The sequence below is a fragment of the Corythoichthys intestinalis genome, chromosome 5, assembly GCF_030265065.1.
Source record: "Corythoichthys intestinalis isolate RoL2023-P3 chromosome 5, ASM3026506v1, whole genome shotgun sequence".
NCBI lineage: Eukaryota > Metazoa > Chordata > Actinopteri > Syngnathiformes > Syngnathidae > Corythoichthys > Corythoichthys intestinalis.
In genome coordinates this window covers 26,070,734-26,086,546 of record NC_080399.1, presented here as the reverse complement: position 1 = coordinate 26,086,546, position 15,813 = coordinate 26,070,734, and the positions used below count along the sequence as shown (strand labels likewise).

Below are 15,813 nucleotides of genomic sequence, written 5' to 3'. Positions count from 1 at the left end.
CCGATAACGATGATCTGATGATATGGCGATACAACGATTATCGATATACAGTGTTGGTCATTCTATGATAGTCTACAAATGACTAATGTACAGAAAAACAAGCTTCTGCTCCGCTCGTCCTCGCTGCGTGGAGGAGAGCGTTCTTTACATTACATTCGCGTTGCACATTCGCACGCACTCGACCCCTCCCTTTGTGTTCAATACACTGCAAGTCATGTATGTGTGTTATTAACTGCTTTACAGTCAATTTGCATTGTTTATTGCATCAGCACTGATTTTCTTTCCTTTCAGAACCACACATACTAGTAGTGATCCCTCGCTACTTCGCGCTTCAAACTTCGCGCCTTGAGTCTGTCGCGGATCCGTGTCACTGTCGCTCCCTCCCTCTCTCTTTGCTCTCTGATTTCCCAGGCAAGCACTGCGTGCATTGGAGTTGCTTATTGAAGTTAAGGATGGTGACAGATGATTGCGCCGCACATGTTAATCATTGTTTAACTGCCAATAAATGTTAACAAGTTTGATCTTTGTGTGCATACGCGAGTGGGGAGAGAGAGGAAAGCGCACGCTTTAATATGTGTTTGCGCCGAGGTTAGAGGCAGCTGGCCCTGCGTTATTGTGGGGGGGGTGCGCTACTTCGCGGTTTTTCACTTATCGCGGCGGGTTCTGGTCCCCATTAATCGCGAAAAACGAGGGATCACTGTATATCCACACATTCTAGTCTTTCACACACATACAAATACATTAACATCTTTCCACGCATGCTCCCACCTGCTCATTGAGTGATTCTCATATCAAGTGCCATTGCCTGTATATAGTTGTGCATGTTGCTAAGTTGTATTAAAAGTGCCAAAGGTGTGGCCTCCCCTCTGCCTCGGCTGCCGGCCGCGGGAGTGGGTTGGGGGATCGGGTCTCCGATCTTGCATCGCCCCGTGGCAGTTCCTGGGCGTTCTCCTGCCTCCGCCTTCCCCTCTCTTCTCTGGCTGGGCATCCGCCCTGCGCTCCGTCGCGGGTCGCTGGCTGGGCGCCGGTGTATCAGCGGGGTGTCGCCTGCACCGGCGGGGGACCCTACCTTGCCTGGGGCTTGGTGGGCCGCTGGGGGTCCCGTGGCGTGCCGTGCCGGTTGGGGGGCTGTGGCTGTGGCTCGTGGCCCGGGTGGGCGGGCGGGGGTGGGTGTAGGCGTGGGGTTGGTGATACGTCCCCTCCTGCCATCCTTGAAGGCCGGTTGATGGGCACGCGGGTGGCCCAGGGGACCACCCTGGGTCCCGGGGGGGGGGACGGTGGCTCCTTTGCTGGGCGGCGGGAGGAGGGATGGGCTGCGCAAAAAGAAAAGTGCCAAAGACCAACTCCACTCTCCGCTCCTTGTGTTCTAACCGACACCCCGAGGCGAATGAACCACAAAACATATTGAACCCAGAACCTCATACAGTCCATTAGTCCAAATTAGAATCGATAAGAGAATCGATAAAGAATCGAATTGTTAAGCAATATCGATAATGGAATCGGAATCTTAAAAATCTTATCAATTCCCATCCCTAGTTATGGTGGAAGATTTTGGTTGCAACTTGTTGGTTCCTTTTTATTTTATCTTATTTTTTTTTTTTTTTTTTAGACATTGACACCCTTTTAAAACGATATCTCGATTCTTGGCAGGAGCATATCGATAATCTTTTGGGATACAAAGTATTACGATATATCACCATTTCGATATTTTGTCACACCCCTAGTGTGTACATAGACAAAGAGCTATTGTATGTGGCCTTTGTATGAGCAACAGCAGTGGGTGACAACAGCCCAAGCATAAGTGCGCTCATTGTTTTTTTGTTTTGTTTTTATCTCACATTATTCAACTAAAAATGTGACTTTGTTGCTCCTCTTCCACATGAGAAGGTAATGCGCAAGTTATACTCTAAAAATCTATCATCAAAAGAAACAATCACTTCAATTCACACAATTCAGCAGACCCCTTTTAACATCCTATATAATACAATAAGTATGGTTTATTTCTTGTTATGATCAGGAGCTAATAAGAGCACCAATTTAGTCTTTTTGAGTATCTCTTCAGCTGTGGAACATTGACTTGTCACAGTGGTCAAAATAAGAAGAGCTAAAATGTGTGGGATACAGAAGTTATAATACTGTATATATAGCATACTGTATAATAAGTGTTAAAAAAAATCACAATACAACTTGCGCAGGCAGGAATGAAGAGTAAATGCGTTGGCTTTCATATGTGAAAGAAAGAAAACAGATGAAGAGATGCCCTCTGAAGTATAAATAAATAGGCGGTGCTCTGAAGATTATCTTTATTCATTTCCTTCATGAAAAAAAAAATCATGAAATACTCCATCTCCTTGGCGGCAAGACATACTTTCCATTTCTTTCTTCCTTGAAATGTCAATAAAACAATTTGAAATGGACTGCACAAATCCTAAATGTGTACTGATTAGAAAAATCTGCTAAAAGCACATTTTCCCATCATCTCAACTTATAAAAAGCTTGTAATAATGAGGAACCAATTTGACCTACTGAACAAAAGCAAACAATCCCCAAATTTTGTGGGGAAAGTAATTTAGACTCCATTTAATTAGAATAAACGGTGCCAAGCGAGCATGATTCCCACTAAGGATAAGGAAGGACAAGAGGTAGTAAAAATACACAACTGTGATGTATTTGTACCTGAAGCACAATAACTAACTGTCCGCCACTGACAGCAGTAGACGTCCAATCCATTTGGACTGGAAGAGGCTTGCTGAATGATCGCTACCAGGACTCCCTGGCTGTGAATACTCAGGTTTCAATACCATTGACAGTTCGAGATGTCCATTCCATTTAGACTGGGAGAGGTTGGCAACGAATGATCGCTACTAGGACTCTCAGTCCAAATGGATTGGACGTCTTGCACCATCAGTGGTATTGAAACTTGAGTATTCATAGCCAGTCCTCCCAGTTCAGATGAAATGAATGTCTATTGTTGTTAATGACAGGCAGGGGTGAAAGTGGCTGCAATCTTTTGCCGGAACTCCCTGACATAAAGGTCGCCACAGAGTCATTATTATATTTTTTTAGTGGGGTGTCAAACATCCCAAAACAACAGAAATCTGTAGAAAACTGCTTTTGGCAGTTATTAGAGGTGGGAATCTTTGGGCATCTAACGATAGCGATTCAGAGACTCCGATTCGATTATAAATCGATTATTGATGCCCCCCTCCCCCCATTTTTTTTTTTTTTTTATGTTTTGTATATTTGTTCCAAAATTGTTCAAAATCCTCTCAGGCTAAATAAACCAAACTACTATTTTAGTATCAAGTTACTGGTTAAAAACAGTAAATAAAATACTCAAGTCCCCATTCTGTATCAGCAGCTTTAAACTACATTCAATTAATTTAATGTTGTGAATCAACTGTTAAAGTTGTTAAAATTGCGCCCGTTATTCCATAATTTCCCTCATGTCTACTTTCGACATGAGAACGTTTTAAAACTGTTTCATCATTTAAATATAGATTCAAGTCAAGATTTTGCCGATTTAGGGGTACTTTAGATAAAAAGTAAATAGGTTCTCTACAACAGAGCCTTCCGGAAAAGTCTACTGCTTTAAGATGGCGCCTGTTTACTAGCGCGGGAAAGTCTGTCATTTCACATCTAGACTGGGCGCTGTTTGTAGCGGCTGACGGCCGCAGTCAGGTATTATTGTTTTTTGTTTTTTTTTACCTAGCGGCATTAGCTGCACATCATATTTACTCTCGGTCCGTTCCTCATTGCGTCCTGAAGACCGCGCTGACTGCGTTTTATTTCCGCTTTACCTGGTATAATTCAATATTCGGAATTTGGGTGTTTGTGAAGCGTTCTCGAATCTTCCACGGCCGAATCGCGAATAATCTAAGAATCGGAAATTTTGCACGCCTCTAGCAGTTATACCTATATCAAACAATAAAACAAAACAGGTTTTGCATTTGGCTACTGCATTACACTTACTGTAACAAGTCATACGTGAGAAACTGATTTTCATTAAAAAAATGAGAGAGAAAAGGAGCAGAATTAACATTGCTCATATGCGAGGGCGGGTCTATAATGTCCCACTCTTGCTTTACTTCCGCTTTACGATGCGACGTCACGGTCTAAAAATAGCATACATGCGGCACACCATTGCCGTCACATTTTCAAGAGCAAAGCACCGTTCCGCCCTGTTCCGCCTCCTAATTTTATATCGGAACGGTGTTCCGGACCGTTCCGGCCCACTTTCACCTCTGATGAAGTACAAATAGATTATTTAGGAAAGCAATCGTGGTGGCACGGACCATCTGCTGCACTTATGGTGGTGAACTCTCAGTTGATGGGCTGAGAGCTGACGCCATGGCCCAGGCTAACGCCCCAACAACCACCATCTATGCCATCCTTTTTAACTGCCTTTTGAGAGCGAGTGGAGCCACAGACCAGCTCCCAGGCTGTAACATCTTCCCCCTGTTGGGTTCTATTGGATATCTATAGACTGGGTTTGCCTCTTGTTTCTTTGTGTTATGAATAAATAAGGTCTGTGTGAACAATTGGTACCTAAGGCCAAAAGGAAGTCACTTTGCGCACATGTAATTTGTAAGCTGTTTCGCACCACCCCTGAGGACAGATTTGTTCACAGGCCGAGGATCTGTGGTGTATTATCCTGCTGTAACACTGCGTCGCCTTTCGTCTCTCTTTAGCATCATGCCTTTGTGTTATCCCAGTTCGCATATTTCCTTCCTCAAGGGGGAAAGGGGGAATAAAAAACATATTTTGGGTGGTAATCGCAACCTCCTTGAAGGGAGAAGGGGGTGGGGGCTTCATTTGTGTGTTGGCGGAGAGGCTTTGAAGCCGTCAAACTTAAAACTGATCACTCTTTAACCCCAAATATTTTAGAGGCAGACTTTGATAGGAGGTGTAAAGCGACACGGGCTTGATCTCGCCAAGCGATATCGCGCTCAAGTGACAGCGCGGACCACAACACCACTTTCAAATAAGTCACTTTAAATTAAAGCTGACAGCTTAAACAAACACGAGCTGCTGCTTAATTAGTAAATGAAAGGAGATATTTCATTTTTTTCCTCTTGCAGTGTGCGAAAGGGTTTAAGAAAGCTCATGGAAAGGGGGGAAACAAATCAGAGAGCTTTAAGATGAGAGGGAGACGCTCGTATCGGCGTTTTTTTTTTCTTCAACTAAACTACACAGACCTTGATCATAAGCGGAGGTTCAAGGTGAAAACAAATGTAATAAATATCCTGTGAAGCTTTGCTATTACATTAATTGCACTGCGTCAGTCCTGTCACATAGCTATAAAAACTATTTTTAGTGGTGTTTTCTGTTAACTTTTGTTTACGTGCGTGTGTGCAGACATATCATGCGAGTTTCATCATCCTTGCAGACAGGACATGGTGGTGTATATGTTTTTTTTCTCTTTGCACCCTCCTAGCCTGCGGTCATCACAACAGAATATATTGAGCGCATTATGGATATGAATGCGGGGCCTAGACATGCAGCACAAGGGTCAGCGCTCGCAGGCTTTGCGTTGGGTCCGCACTTCACTGCCATGAAGCAATAATGCACATCCCTGTTAACTGTCCCTTCGTAACGCCAAATGAGGGGGATGAGTGTAATTGAATATGGTGTTTTGTGGCATGGGGGAGAAGTCTAATTTTTTAGGCTCCCTAAGCATTTCCTGTTGTTTTAGTTTTCTTGCAGACAGTAATAAAGATGCTTTATGATTTTTCTCACCAACTGAACAAGTGGAAGTGGCTCGTAAGCCCTTTGGGCAAAAACGCAAGTTTTACTGCTACTTTGGGAGTAAACATCACCCTCTTCTATTCCATTTGGACAGTAATGACACAAGAGATCTAATTCAATCCACAAAATAGGCTTTGCAAGCCCAGAAAATGTGAATGTATGCGTTTTGTAGAAAGGTTTGCAGGACCTTTGTGAATGTACTGAAAAGACGCTGAATAACACAAGGTATGCTTTGAAATGTAACTTATAGAGGCTATGCAAGAAAAGTTTTGTTATGCAAGAGTCAAGTATTAGTGAACATATATGCCCCAAACAACGAGGATACACAGTTCTTCCACAATATCTTTGGTAAACTGAGTGACATGTCAGTGAACTCAACAATTATTATAGGAGGGGACTTTAACACTACACTTGATCCAAGTATAGATAGCTCCAATTATAAACTCACTAAACAGTCACAAACTGCAAGAACCATTAGGAAATATATGGACGATTTTGGCTTAAGTGACGTCTGGAGAGCAAAACATTTAACAAAAAGGGAATATACCTTTCAATCCCTAGCCCATGGTTCGTGTTCAAGAATCGATTTTTTTCTAGCGAATAATTCCGCTATTAATAATATTTCGCCAAGAATACATCCAATAATCATCAGTGATCATGCACCAATTTCTTTAGCCCTTAAAACTGACTCCCGCACGATACCCCACGCAACCTGGCGCTGTAATGATTCCTTATTAGATGACCCAGCATTTGATACATTCGTTAAGAAAGAATGGAAAGACTTTATGGAACTTAACGATTCCCCAAACATCTCACCGTCATTGCTTTGGGAAACAGGAAAATGCGTAATTCGAGGCAAGATTATCTCATATTCATCATATAAAAAAAAAAACAAGAACAGAAGTTGGAAAACGAATTAGAAATGAAAATCAAACAACTGACGGAGGAATTCGCCAATAATCCCACAGACAATACCACAAAAGAACTTTTCAGCGCCAAAGAACGGCTCAATAGTATTCTGTCTAAAAAAACTCAATTTCTGTTACAACAACTACGATATACCAATTTTGAGCATAATAACAAATCCGGGAAATATTTAGCAAACCAACTCGAACGTAACAAAGAAAAAACATTAATTACAACAATACAAGATTCAGCCGGCATAATAACACAATCACCAGAAAAAATTAACGAAACTTTCTATAGCTACTACAAAAACTTATACTCGGGGACAAACGATCATAATGAAGACATTGACGTATTCGTTAATAATCTTGACATCCCCCAAATAACTTTAGAAAGCCAACAATTGCTAGATACCCCACTTACCCTCGCTGAATTATGGAATGCCGTAAAGGACATGCCAATAGGTCGCGCACCGGGGCCCGATGGGTTCTCGACATCATATTTTAAACACTTTTGGAATATGCTGGCACCACTTTTCTATAGAATGGTTCAAGAAATCAGTGCCAAGGGTCAAATTAGAGACAATATGAACACTGCAGTAATCAAACTACTGCCAAAAGAAGGGAAAGACCTAACCCAACCAGCAAACTATAGACCAATATCCTTAATGAATACAGATATTAAAATTATTGCAAAGGCTTTAGCTACTAGATTAGAACAAACTCTTCCCACTATAATTCATAAAGACCAGACCGGCTTTATTAAAGGACGTAACTCTACAAACAATATAAGACGCTTGTTAAATCTTATTAATATTGCACAGAATTATAAACAGAAAGCAATTATCCTCTCTTTGGACGCAGAAAAAGCATTTGACAAAGTCAACTGGTTTTTTCTCTTCAAAGTTTTGGAAAAATTTGGGTCGGTGAGCCATTTATCCGCTGGATAAAAATATTCTACAACGCCCCAAAAGCCACTGTAAACACAAACGGGGTCATTTCACAAAGTTTCTGTCTTCAAAGGGGAACTCGACAAGGCTGTCCACTCTCACCCCTATTATTTGCTCTATTTATTGAACCATTAGCAATTGCAATAAGACAAAACGCTAATATCAAAGGGATCTGCTCGCACACATCGGAACACAAAATTAACTTATACGCAGACGATATACTTTTATATCTAGAAAAAACAGAATCCTCCCTACATGAGACTTTTGAACTAATAAAGACATTTTCACAAATATCAGATTATGCTATAAATTGGTCAAAATCAATTATAATGCCCTTATCAACAAACTCATGGAATCCTGCAAATCAAAATCACAATATTCCAATAGGGAATATAAAGTATCTTGGAATCAACATTTCACCAAAACTTACAGAATTAACTAAACTAAACCATACACCCCTCCTAGCAAAAATATGTGAAGATTTGACACACTGGAATAATCTACCCATCTCACTTTTGGGCCGGATAGCAACAGTCAAAATGAAAGTATTACCACAAATAAACTATTTGTTCTCAATGATCCCCTCTAAACCCACTCAAAAATGGTTTCAAGACCTAGACTCAGCCGTCACAAAATTCTACTTTAAAAACAAGAAAAACAGAATTAGCCTTGCCAAATTGCAAAGAAATAAACCAGAGGGGGGTCTAGAGGCCCCTAATTTCCAACACTATTATATAGCAAATCAAATACAATATCTTATTAGGTGGTTATATCTTAACACTGAACAACAGTCATGGCTAGAATTAGAGCAAACAGACTGCAACCAAATACAATTGGCAAACCTCCCCTTTATTAGTTAAGGGGTCAATTTCCTTCAATACAATAAAATCAGGGCAGCCATCAGAAGCAAATTTCCATCACTAACGGGTATGTTAGACCCACCACCTTTCGTAAATAAAATAATATACATCCTCAACAAAAAAAAAAATACTTTCAAAAGTATATAAAGCCCTCTCATGTAACAACTCTACTTGCCTACCAATCGAAAAATGGAATAACGAACTCTCGGTAACATTAGATAATAACTATTGGTCCAACATCTGTAAAAATGTATTTATAATGACAAAGAATAAGAACCTTCAGCTTATACAGTTCAAAATACTGCACAGATGGCATATTACTCAATCTAAAATGCACAAAATGGGGTTCTCCCAATCCGATAAATGTACAAGCTGCAACGAAGATACTTCAGATACATACTTTCATGCTCTTTGGCAATGTAAACCAATAGAAGATTTCTGGGCACAGGTAACGAAGAAACTCTCTTTCCTATTGAACTGCAGGATTCCATTGTCTCCAACTCTTTGTCTGCTTGGCGATCTGAATACAGTGAATATCTCTATCCATCAAACCCGTCCACTACTAGCAAGTCTAACGATAGCCAAAAAAACAATATTGTTGAATTGGAAAAACAAACAAAACATTAGCATTAACCAATGGCTAAATCTAATCATTGAATATATAACATTAGAGAAAATATCTGCCAAACAGACAAATAAAATGGACAAATACGAACAACAGTGGGAAACGGTCGCAAGAATGATGAACATAGAATAAGGATTCTCTCTCACCTGCGAAGGAATGCCACAAAAATAATAGAAATGTATACATAAATGGATGTATGCGGGGTGTCCAGGGAAGTTGTATGCATCCTTCTGCAGCTGGAAACTGGACATGTTTAAATCCGAACTGTTTTATACACTCCCAACAGCATGTAATAAATATTTTTTCTTCCTTCACAGTTTAGTCGGTCAATGGGCTTATTTTACAAGGATACTCATAGACAATTTGGTTTCCAGCTACTGGGGATCATATGCAACTTTTTTTGGAACACCCTATATATTACTTATCAGACTTGGAACAATTAAGGAACTATGCGTAAATAATACACTTCACTGGCATACATCTAATGGTGTTTGATAAACCTCTTCTTCTATCAGCTTTACAGGTGGAGTTTGTTGGCGTCCTGCCCTGGGCCGTCCCGCCGCCGGTCTTGGCCCCCGGGATTTTCGGCCGGGGCTTGTCTGGTTGCATCTGGCTGTGCGGGGGGTCCCGTCGGGCGCGCGCTGGTGTCGTGGGCGGGTGGGGGGGCCGCGCGGGTGCCGGTCCCGGGCCGCGGCCCTTCCCCGGCCGGCCGGGGTGGGGTGGAGTTGGGGTGGGGGCCGGGGGGTGTATGCGGCAGCCATGGTTCCCTCCCAGGTCCGCCCGGCCGGAGCCGCGTCTCCCTGTACCGGGTGCCGGGGAGGTGCCCTCTGGTGCCATACCGCGCGCCCCTCTTGGCCGGGGGGTGGGTTGTGGGGGGTGCGCTTCCCTCCCCTTGGTCTGTTTCCGGCCCTGTCCGCCTCCCTAGGCCGCGGCGGGCGCGGCTGCCCCCCGGCCGGCGGGGTCGTTGGCGGGGCCTCTTGGGGCCCGCAGGGCCTAGGGTGAGGCTTGCTGTCCCTTGCCGGTGGGGTGGACGCCCCCTGGTCGCCGGCGCTTGGTGTGGCGCCTGCTCGGGGTGCGGGGTGGGTGCTCGGTGGGTGGGAGGGGGGTGGGCGGTCGTGGAGGCGCCGTGGGTGGTCTGGGGCGGGGATTGATCGGGGCCCTGACGCTTCTTCCGCCCTGGGGCCGGTGGTTCTGGTGGACGGGGCCACGCCCGCGGGAGCCTGCCTCTTAACTCACGCACTTCTCACTTCGGCACTGTAAATATTTTTCACCCTGGCACTTACATGCTCATACATTTCTCCGGGGAGAGTTGGGACGGGGCTTTACAGTCCCAGCCCGACTCCCCCCTGTTTTTAATGCACCACACACCAAGGTTGTGGGATGGTTGGGACCTGTTTGGGGGGGGGGGGGGGGGGGCTCACGGCTGCCTCCTCACCACAGGCCCCGCCATCCCTGCACCTTTTTTAAATGCACCACACACATCATACTCCACAGGAGAGCTCCGGCAAAGGGCGGTGGGACGGGCGGCTGGACAGAAACTCCATGCTGCGGTCCCACTGCCCCAAGCCAAGCTCTCCTATTTTAATGCATACATTGCACTACCCTCCCCTCACACCCCCATCACGGTGCCGGGTGATGGCTGCCAGTCGGGAACCTGGCAGCCACAGTAATAGGGTGGTAGGTTGGTCCCACACTTTTTCTATATGGCGTGGCTCCTGGGGTGTGGCCTCCCCTCTGCCTCGGCTGCCGGCCGCGGGAGTGGGTTGGGGGGTCGGGTCTCCGATCTTGCACCGCCCCGTGGCAGTTCCTGGGCGTTCTCCTGCCTCCGCCTTCCCCTCTCTTCTCTGGCTGGGCATCCGCCCTGCGCTCCGTCGCGGGTCGCTGGCTGGCCGCCGGTGTATCAGCGGGGTGTCGCCTGCACCGGCGGGGGACCCTGCCTTGCCTGGGGCTTGGTGGGCCGCTGGGGGTCCCGTGGCGTGCCGTGCCGGTTGGGGGGCTGTGGCTGTGGCTCGTGGCCCGGGTGGGCGGGCGGGGGTGGGTGTAGGCGTGGGGTTGGTGATGCGTCCCCTCCTGCCATCCCTGTAGGCCGGTTGATGGGCGCGCGGGTTTTCCAATATAAGGCGCACGTGACTATAAGACCCTACCCATCAAATTTGGCCCGAAAACAGCATTTGTTAATAGATACGACACACTGGATTATAAGTTGCAGCTGTCCTAAATGTATTATGGGATATTTACAACAAAAGATATTAACCGGTAACACTGCATCATACGACTGTCATAAGACCAAATGAGCCACCATGATTCATTGCTTCAAGAAGCTTCATTTGGCCATCAATGCTCCCTTGGGGGAGACAATCATGGAGTTAGCGACATAATTTGCCTGATGACACTTAATAATATCTGTCATAAGCATTCAGTAATGCCGATTATAGTGTCATGTCATAATTATGAAGATCTTATGACGCCGCTGTCAAAGTGTTACCTATTTATTTATTTATTCATTTATTGTCCTCATCATCCATCGGTATCATTGACAGTTGCAAAAAGTGATATGATTAACTTCTTAAAGAAAGAACTGAAGAAAGACAAGGGCTGACGGGAGAAGTATATGCTTTTCAAGGCCCGTCCCCCTGCAGCCATGGACGCACAATCAAGATGGTAGGGAGAAGTATATGCTTTTCAAGGCCCGTCCCCCTGCAGCCAAGGACGCACAATCAAGATGGTAGAGTTACATACATTACATTACATGAGCTTTTTTTTTTTTTTTTTTTTAACATGAATTTTCTTCCCAAAAGTTATTGATTTGTCATAGCACTTAGGTAATGTTGTCGATCAGTGTACCAGTTTAGCAACTCCATTGTATACAGATGTTACAGGTCAGACAGCATGCACATATGCGAGCAGTTAATGTTCTGTGTTTGCTACGGGGCTTATTTTTAGGGCGTGCAATGTTGTGACTTTTTCTGTGTCCCTGACATTCCTATCATTTATTTGTTCTGGGAACACTATGTTGTGTCTGTGTGTATGGCAGTAGTGTTATTGTATTTTTATTCATGTTGTTCATGGTAGCGACTCAAAATGCTTTCCTTATCCGTCCTTTTGAAGGAACCAAATGATTCTATACTGGTAAGTGCCGGATCAATGGCATTCCATAGGCGAGCGCCAATGTTAGTAACCGAAAATTATTTTAAGGTAGTTCTATCAACCTATTAACCCAAATAAATCAACAAACAAGCCGCACTCAACTAAAAGCCGCAGGATTCGAAATGAAGGAAAAAAGTAGCGCCTTATAGTCCGAAAATTACGGTACTGGCATTATTAAACTATTGGACTATAAATATCATGTTTTAATTGTTAAGGAAAAAGCAGCTTTCCCTGGCTGCTGTGGCGATATTACTACAACACAAAAGATAGAAAATTGGTGGAAAGAAAGGACAGTTGCTGTTACTATGAAGATTATCGTGGTGTGATGCGGGGTGTGTTAACTGATTGGCCACAACTGACGGCAATACAGGTCCAACTCATTTGAAACAGGACAGCTGACATTGATCATTCGATTCCAGCCCCTCCCAGTTAAAATAGACATATATTGTCATCAATGGTTTTCAATTTTCAATTTCAAGTCAACTTTACAGGAACGTCTGTAAAACCTTTCATATGAACATAGTTTTGCTCAAACCACAAACAATCAGCATTCAAGGAAAACATTACAAGACACGACTAGATCATTTTAAAACCTGAAGGCACACAGGTACCATCAAACACATTATACAGTAAAAATCTTACAGAAAGACAAGATAAAATACCTTCTCATCATCCTCTTCGTCCTCACCCATGTTCATGTTCACCTGGGAGAAAATAAAAGGGCAGAGAGAAGTACAAGTGAATGGGGCATTTGTAGGAGATGGGCATTTTTAACAAACACCTCGTAATGAAATTTCCTTTGAGTAAATTCACCCCTATGGGGAGCGGCTTGTTTCCATAGAGACAGCATCATGAGGTGACCTCACACAAAAGGAAAAGGTGAAAGAGAGCCTTCTTCATGTGTGCACTGTCACACTGAAGCAATCTCATTTCTCCGCAATGTAAGCACACAAAAAAATCAGGGGGTGGAAAAAAAAAACACATTCAATTTGGATGTTGTTGCCGATATCACTTTATATCAAGTCATCCCTGACCCTGCTGTGACATTGCCTGAGAACAGAGCTTTTGTCATTGCCAGCCGAGGGTACGTGAGGATCTCAGCTACTGGATGCGGAGGGTGAGCCCAAGCTTTAACATTGCCCAGGGACGCAACCTTTGCCTGGAACCGCAAACACTGTCTCTACTGAAGGGGCATCACTTTCGGGAGGATGCGTGTGCAGGCCAGGCTTCGGGCTGGGGAGGTAGTTGGAAGTGTGAACAGCATTAACCTTCAAAAGATCATGTAGGGCAAACATCAAGCGCATAACAGTAGACAGGGTGGAAATTGCCAGCTCAACCTTTTAAAGGATAAGTGACATAAAATGGATGATTTTTTTTTTCTTTTTGAGAGTTTTATTTGCATGTTTGTGTTTCAAGGCTCTCCAAACAACACACTTTTTGTCTATTTTTACTCAAAACACTATGGCATGCCAATACTTAACCACAATGCAGGCATAAGTCATGTTTTGTTTGTTCATGTTAGTTCTACAAAAACCTGTTGTACGCACGAGTGACCGAAATGGGAAACCTGTCCTGTTCAGCTGCTTGACACGGAGAATGGAAATCTGAGTGTCCGATTGGTCTGAACAGTTTTGATGTATCACATGGGAGTATGACATTCTCCCATTGTGATCATTCAACATGCCTCGTTTATTAGTAGAAAGCAGAGAACCGAAAGGAGTTATGGGGGGACAGAAGAAAAGAAGGAGAGAGAAATAAGTACAAACAACAAGAAATACATTGAACGCCTACACTAACTATGAGTACGTTGGTGCTATCGTTAGCCAGTTGTATTTCCAGTTGACACCATGTGGGGGGCCTGATGACCAAGGAAAAAAGAAGGGGGGGGGAGTCAGAAAGATGAATGATTGGAAGGGGTGGAGTGTACACAAATCAGCCATGTGAGGTGTAGAACCTAGTATTTCTTTGAATCCCCTGTGAGTGTGAGTATGCTAGCATCCCATTATATGTTATCTGATCGCTAATCCTGACACAGTGTTAACACAGTGTATTGTGTATTCTCTATTTGGTTTAAGTTTGAACATTGACTTCCCTATACTTAAATAATTGACTTAATAACCTTGAAGAAGTTCAGTTTTTTCTGCAATGTGTTACGTATCCTGATCTTGCACCATGAAGATCAGAAAAAAATTAGTTCGTCCACATCATTCATGAAATTGGCAGGCGAAATGTTTCTTTTGACTTATGAGTCAATCTTTTATTTCTCAAAACTTTATAATTTCCATAAGGTTGGTCAAGGTTTTCTGTCTCATCAGTCTAGAAAGTAGTACTTTCTGGCAAACTCAGGCCCTTGTCTTCTTTAGAGGTTAGATTAAAAATAATTCATCTTTGACCCTCCTAATTAAAATGGGTATTTGACATCTACACAAATGGAGCCATCAATGGCAGAGAATTAAAGAAGTTAATATGGCTTCTACTGTGTTTACATAAAAATAAACACTTGATGACACATTTCTGTATGGTTTCAATGTGCTTAATACTTTCTTATTGTACATTCGCTCCCTCTGTCGACTCAGTCTGAAACCCCGAGGGCTTAATTTGAACTTGTTGCTCTCCATTTCTCTGTTTGGAATTACCAACAACCCACACACGATACTTTCCCAACCAACACTTTCACAATAATTCAACTAAATTATGTCAAACTGCCCACTTTTCCAATTGTACTCCTCCACTGAAAATAACTCCTGGTATTGAGCCATGAGATTGACTTGTAATAATATGTAAAAGGCAGATCATGTAACTTTCAGTGTCTTCATTTTTCAATGTTACTTACGCAAACTGCTATGTGAATTTCACTCACCAGCTCTTGGTTTGAGTTGCTGTTTCTGCCATAGAGCTGAAAGTAGTTCCAGCAGATGAGCAGGAGCAAAAAGAGCGGAAGCATGAAGAGCTCCCAGTGCCATACTGTCACTAGGAAGATCTGAAGAGACGAGACAGGAAAGATTAAATGTAATTAAGCTCATCATAGTCAAGCAACCTTAAAATCCTTGTGTGTCCATACTCAAAACCAAATCTAAAATTGATTTAAGCACATACAAAATCCCTGAAAAATAACTTCAGAACTGTAAAGCCTTTTGCGAGTTTGGCAACAGATTATGATGAAAATTCAAGCGACAACTTTTTAATACGTTTAAATCCTATTTCTACACATTGAGATAGAGCTGCATCGGCAGAGAGCCTTTTGCTGAACAGAAAGTATGACAGATAGGCGCAGTATGCAGTCTTTTTCAACCAGCGCGTCAAATCCTCTTAGAATCAGGGACGGCTAGGAGCTCTGACGAGGCACATATGGCGACCGGTGGAGCATTTGCAGCGTTTACCCCCTCAGCAGCGATGATACTGACCCCTGGTAGAAATGAGGCAGATCATGCTGAATTGGTAATTCTTTATAATTCTGTAAAGGAGTGGTGCACGTAATACCGTCATATTTCACAGCGGAGTGCTAATTGGATGGTTGCTTTTTAAAGCCACTTAGTGACAGTCTAATGAGTCTGCCTACAACTCAAATGATCGGGAAT

General features: G+C 43.4%; 1 protein-coding gene across 8 annotated transcripts in view; it reads right to left on the bottom strand.

The window, feature by feature from the left end:
- Positions 1 to 15,813, bottom strand: part of mctp2a (multiple C2 domains, transmembrane 2a) — a 94,151-nt gene that overhangs the window by 20,063 nt on the left and 58,275 nt on the right. For 7 of the 8 annotated variants that reach the window (XR_009063197.1, XM_057836166.1, XM_057836164.1 and 4 more), the window contains 2 exons: positions 15,096 to 15,215; positions 12,898 to 12,939 (listed from right to left, as the gene is read on the bottom strand). Coding sequence is in view for 6 of the 8 variants with exons in the window: in XM_057836166.1 (XP_057692149.1) it covers positions 12,898 to 12,939; positions 15,096 to 15,215 (162 nt within the window). In the remaining 2 variants the exon portion in view is untranslated. Of the gene's footprint in view, positions 1 to 12,897; positions 12,940 to 15,095; positions 15,216 to 15,813 lie in introns of those variants that run through there. The other variant, XM_057836168.1, reaches the window with a different exon arrangement.